Source organism: Sinocyclocheilus rhinocerous, unplaced genomic scaffold (genome assembly GCF_001515625.1).
Source record: "Sinocyclocheilus rhinocerous isolate Xijiao unplaced genomic scaffold, SAMN03320098_v1.1 scaffold3082, whole genome shotgun sequence".
NCBI classification, from domain to species: domain Eukaryota; kingdom Metazoa; phylum Chordata; class Actinopteri; order Cypriniformes; family Cyprinidae; genus Sinocyclocheilus; species Sinocyclocheilus rhinocerous.
In genome coordinates, this window is record NW_015666952.1 from 18,219 (window position 1) to 24,429 (window position 6,211).

Consider the following 6,211-nt stretch of genomic DNA (forward strand, 5'->3'; position numbering starts at 1 on the left):
TCAATACGTCATGAATAGAACGCAGCAGCAGTTTTCTGTCGGGGATTTGTCGTGTCGTGTCGTGTCGCGCCGCACCGCATCCAGAGTAGACCATAGATATGTATATATATCTGTGGTGTAGATAGCATCACTGATTATAATGAGTTCTATAGTATTTTGTCGCGCCGCTCGCATCCGGTGTAGACACGGTGTAACATTGGTTTTGCTTTGTTTCACAGAACTAATCGTTGCGTACGTATGTGTGGGGCGGAGCTATCAAAATAGGGGCGAGACCCTTTTGGGGTAGGGGTACCATAATAAGTATGGTAGGTTTTAGCACTAAAACTAGCACTCACTGACATTTACTGATGACCTTCAAATTTGGCCCCCTAAGCTTTCAGTGCTCCTAAATATTCCACTTTCAATAAAATTAATGTGAAAACTGGAGGTTAGTGATTCAGAGATGAGCATGCTGGGAAATCTGAGTGTTTCAGACAGTATTACTGGTACAAGCATTCATGATGAGCCATAGTTCTCTCTATATATTTCTCTCATTCTATTATCGGTCTTTCTGACAGGTTGACAAGTCTCACTGGAGAGATTTTGCTGACTGGCAGTTTTTGAGATTTAAGAAAATTGTGACAATGTCCTGTTAAGAGCTGTGCACTTGATCATTCATCACATGCAGTATTTCTGGGTGGCTAAGGACACAAACAAACTTAAACACACAATAGCAAAGGTACACAGACAAGCATATAATGAAACACACATAAAAATACATATAAAGACAAACAGTCCTAATAGATTCCAAAGAAATAGAGACAGAAGACACAGTAACATACCTAGTCTGTCGCAGTGGGATTGGAAGTGAAATACACAGGAAAGGGTCAAAGGTGTTGCTCTGTTTAAGGCAATGAGGGCACGTCAATGATGACCTGAAACACAGAAATGACCATGAGACATTTAATTCTATCTGGAATCTTCCAATGAACTGCATTCTGTGTCAACAATTTTTTTCTTTTGTAAAATGTTTATACACTCCATAGCCAAAAGTTGCAAGTAAAAATATTACAGTTTTACAGTCATTAATGGGCATTAATAAGGAGTTGGTCCTCCCATTGCTACTAAAACAACCTTGAATCTTCTGGAAAGGTTGTGGGCATCTGCTGCCATTGAGACACAAGAGCTAAAGTGAGGTCATGTACTCATGTTGGGTCATGTGGTTTGACTCTCATTTGGCATGCCAATTCATCTTGAAAGTGTTTAGTGGGTTTCTGGGATTTGTGCAGGTCAGTCAAGTTCTTCCACACCAGATTCAGGGAATTATTTTTTTATGAATCTCACATTGTGAGACATGTCGTGCTGAAACAGAAAGGGTATTAAAATGTTTGTCTAAGGAGACTGCATGACTGTATGCTTAATTTTATATGCAGCTTTATGTAGCTTAAATTTTCAAAAACCATTCATTTACAGATGGGTGTTCATGTACATTTGGTCATATAGTTTATGTCTTTAGTAAGATTTTAAATGTTCATATGCTCACATCAAGGAGAGTCTGATTCTCATTCTTACAATTCAACTTAAATTCAACTGCTTTTTGTCATTATGTGAAGGTTTAGGCCAACTGGCTTGACCATGTATTTTCAATATGTTGTTAATGCAGCTACATCATATATATTTAATACATTAAAAAAGGCTTCCCTATGGCATATCGTCCTGTATTTTATATGCCACATCATCTTAATCCTAAAACTACAATATTTTATATTTTTCTTAAAATCCCTGATAATTTTGCTTTTCTTCTCGTCTTGAATTAAAGCAAAAAAATAAAAAATAAATTCAACAAATATGTATTAAGAAGATATTAGGACTTCTTTTCATGAGTACATTATTTATTTTAATTCTTTTTATTATCACATCTACAAAAACGTGTTTTCTTTTTAAGAAAAGCTCACACTACACTTGCTATTCACATTTCACTGCATTTTAAAGTTCAAGTTTGGTGAACTTGTGAATTTGTAGAGTAGACTGTATATTATTATTATTTTGTATTATTATTTGTTATATGTTGAATTTGTTTTTAAAAAGATGCTGCCAAGTGTGATATATAACCGTTGCAATGCCCGAAGAAATTTTTGTGTCTAGTGTGACCCTTCTAGCATTTTATTTGATATTGTACATCAAATAACTAAACTTATGCTTAATTTAGCCAACTATGCCGAATATCTGTCTTACTATCTTACAATCAATTATATTTATCTTGTGATACTGGAAAACAACACAAAAATACAGATTTTTGCCTGAAAAAAAATATTTCTGTTTTTGGAAAGCACAGTTGTTTGGCATGATGTCCACAGTGGGAAGTGTGTGAGCACGTCTGCCTCTGAGCCCGATATAGAGCTTCCCTTCATGACTCAACAGCTGAACACTGGAAATGCATTTGGGTTCTGCAGGTGCAGCGTGTTCACCTGCAGAACAGACGACAGCTCGCAAACCAGGAGAGATGTGCACAGGCTCTCATATTCACAGAGACAGGAAGCTCTGGAATGCATGGATTTCAATATCTCATCGAGAACAAAAAAGCGAGTACAGACAGAGCGATGAAAAATGAACGAGGAAGCAGAGAGGATGATGGGAGTGAGAAATACAGATAGAAGAGACATCTGTAAGTGGAATAAATGAAAAAGAAAGTGAGGGAACAGCAGACGTAGAATGTGGCTGAGATTGCATCATGTTGGGATCCAGTTGTCTCTTGTGAACTCGGCAGAGCTGTCATATCAACCAGTGGAGACCCCTAGCAGTAGCAGTGCACACCTTGCACCACAGACACTCAACAGATGAGTTTTGCACCACATACAAATAAATTGCGCACTTGTTAGTGTGAAAGAGTGTATGGGGAGTGTGAGTGTATATAAATAATGAAGTGCAGATTAGGGTTGGGCCGATCCATCGTCCATCGCCGATTCCACTCTCCCCCTGCAATCCACCGCATCCCAATACTGTGTTCGGAAAGAAAATGACGTGTACTACGGAACCCCTAAAGGGAATAAATACGAGATGGGAGGAAAATATGTATTTCAATACTTTCTCTCACAGTTTTATCATTGGGTAATTATACTGTATATTGCGGGCATCAGGGAGCTGCTATTATGCCTGGCATTGAAACTGCTTTTGAATGCACGATCACTTTTTAGTTTCACTTTCACTTTCGAGATTCGCGATCGCATGTAACTTACTCTGTTTATACTATGGAGCGGCAGTACTTACCACACATTTTACAAGATTAGATGTTTGTCAGTGGTGCTCAGAATCTGCAAATCATTCTCCATCGTCCTCAGTCATCTCTCCTAACTCTGTCTATGTGGTAATTAAAATTTTAAGTACTGTACTGTAACAGGCAACCGTTAGCAAACGTTATTTGTTTTCCGTGCCTTTCTGAATACGGATTCACGCTTCAGGCACACCCCCTAACTCTGATATATGATGATATAGAGCCATGGCAGCATCAACTCCAAAAAGTACCACTTTTCACAAAAAGAATAAAAAGGCACAAATCCTATGTTTTTGGAATTTTAGAACTATTTGATAAACTTATGTAACATAAGTCATTTACAGTTTAAATCGTCTCTGTTGCTTGGAGGAGTAGGTGAGAGTTGAGGTGAGGATCTATTGGCAAGCAGCATATATTTATTAAACAAAAATAATACAGTCTGGAACTAGAAACAAGAGAAATGCAGGAGCAACACTAACCAACCTAACAAGTAGAACAGACTAAGAATTGAACCAAACAGGGGGTATAAATACACAGGACAAAGAAAGAGGGGAAAAATGAACAGGTGGGACTAATCAGAAACCAAGGACACTGGAACTAAACAGTTCATGAAAGAGAACTCAAAGAACCAAAACTAGACAGATAACAATGTGAGAATTACCAAAATGTAAAAACAAAAACAACCTTGTTTCAACATGATTTAACAGCATTACAAAAAATATATAACATTCCTCAACATTCTAACATAATTTGGACCCTTTCTATAGCAAGGCAGGAATAAAAGCAAATATCATTTTCTAAACTTTTGTTGTGTTGATTTCATTTATAAAGCTTAAACATTCAACTCTTTTTATCTTTACTTTATGAGAAATACAAATTTATTAATAACTATAAACCAATACTTGTATTATATCAAAATTATGCACATCAGAGGTTTAAAGATGGTTTCAAAATTGCAAACTGCTTAGAAAATAAAATTGCCCAGAGAGAGAGGAAGGAAAAAACTTTTTTCAGGCCCTATTTGCACCCTACGATAAGGCGCCTCTTTTCCCATGCCATGCTTATGTTGTTAAGCTGTGGTATCTATTATATATAGTCTGGTGAAGATGTCAGAAGAGCATGATTGGTTTGTTGGGCTAAGGTGGAGTGAATCCACCATATCCCTGAGTTACCCTTTCCTCAAAGTCATTAGTCAAGTTGTAATGTTGTAATTGTAATTTTACGTCAGTGAATGTTATTCTCATGAAAGACAAAACAATCAAACCTCTTTGCTCTATGACAGAGCTTTGATCTAAATGCAATGAGGTTCTTTTATTTCTCCTTTTAACCCTTTGTACATTGTAAACCCTGACTGTTAACATCAATTAGATGATACATAAATAATGCGTACAATCCTTTCTCTTTTTCAGATCCTTCTCAGGTCCTGTATTTGTACTCTTTGTAAGTGCAGCAAATGGCACAGAAAAGTTGAGCTGAGCTACTTTGGAGCAAATGTTTTATCATCTCTTTAAAATGACAAATAGGTCAAAGTTTTTCTTCCTTTCTAATGTTACAGTCTAAATCTATAGACTTACATTTTGCTTTATCAGTAGCTGAAACCATTATCATTTTAGGTGAAGTAATAAACAAATACAAGGGGCAGAGCATGTGTGGAATTTACACAACAACCGTTCTGAGCCTTTCTGTGGGTGTACATTCAGCACAGACCTGCTAATGACCCCTGATGGTACTGAACTCTCTTTGATCCAAGAATGAAGCCGAAATTCATGGTCAATTAGAACATGATGTCACCCTCGTGTCATTCCAAACCTGTATGTGGTTTTTATTTTTTACATGGAACACAAAAAATAATTTTTCAATAATTTTGACAAAGATCTTTTCCATACAATGACTTCAAACAGCTGTCAAACTCCAAAAAATAAATACAAATAAAATAATAAAAATAAATTAATCAATTAATAAATGGCACAATAAAAGCACCACAGACAAGTATGCCATTTAACTCTTGCACTATATTCCAAGGCTTCTGAAGTTCTATGATAGCTCTGTGTGAGGAACAGGCCACAATTTAAAGCTGCAGTCCGTAAGCTTTGCCTCTTTGTCGCCATCTATGTTTGAAAACCTGGAATTGCAGCTGAGTGCGGAATTATCTAGCTTGCGTGGGTTGTGAGTCGGCACGGCTCCAGCGCGGATGAATCTAATGTTCTGAAGAGTATGTGTGGCAGTCAGTCACCGCACCGGTGTGGATATTTACTGTACTTCGGAATCACAGATTCTAGCCTACGTCTTGGAATATGACCCAAATAAGAATTTTCACCGTATATTGCCATCTGAATAAGCAAGTAACAAGCCACGTTTGTTCTGACCAACTGAGGAAAAAAGCATTACCATAAATCTCGCTACCAATGGTGATTAAATCTAAAGATTGGTTAGCTCATATCACATCAAACCGTTCAAATTATTATTATTGTTATACTTTATTCTCAAATGATTAATGTTAACAACATCAGCATTGGCGACTATGAGTATAGTGTGTATTAGCGTGTAGATTTCAATTTCTGCACAGTCTAATCTAATTGTCATACTCTTCGAATTTCATATTAAGAAATTATTTTAACCCAAAAAGCAAATTATGCTCCCTTCGAACTGGTTTTCTTTAAAATTCAAATCTTTGTAGTCCCAGGCTATCTGTAATCAGAAGCACATTTATAACTGGAATATAATTCAATTTCATTCACATAAACACATAATCCTTTCTGGATTACAATCCGCCATCAAAATGATACATTTAATTATTCTGGCTGCTGTGAGAAAAGGCTATAAACGATCGGCCACCTGCAGGATCCTCACATGCGATAGCCTAGTAGCCAGGACAACTTCTTTATGTTTACAGACGTGACGTAATGACGCAGTGCCATGCTCGAATTTCCTGCGAAAACCTACCTGTACCACTCAAATTAG

General features: G+C 36.9%; 1 protein-coding gene across 1 annotated transcript in view; it reads right to left on the reverse strand.

Annotated features, from left to right (window-relative positions):
• LOC107733236 (ubiquitin carboxyl-terminal hydrolase 43-like) overlaps positions 1-1,545 on the reverse strand; it is a gene marked incomplete at its 3' end in the record, with an annotated part of 13,039 nt that extends 11,494 nt beyond the window's left edge. The window contains exons 1-2 of the mRNA XM_016544798.1: positions 1,523-1,545; positions 822-914 (exon numbers count right to left, since the gene is read on the reverse strand). Of these exons, the coding sequence (XP_016400284.1) occupies positions 822-914; positions 1,523-1,545 (116 nt within the window). The remainder of the gene's footprint in view (positions 1-821; positions 915-1,522) is intronic.
• Positions 1,546-6,211: the final 4,666 nt, after the last annotated feature.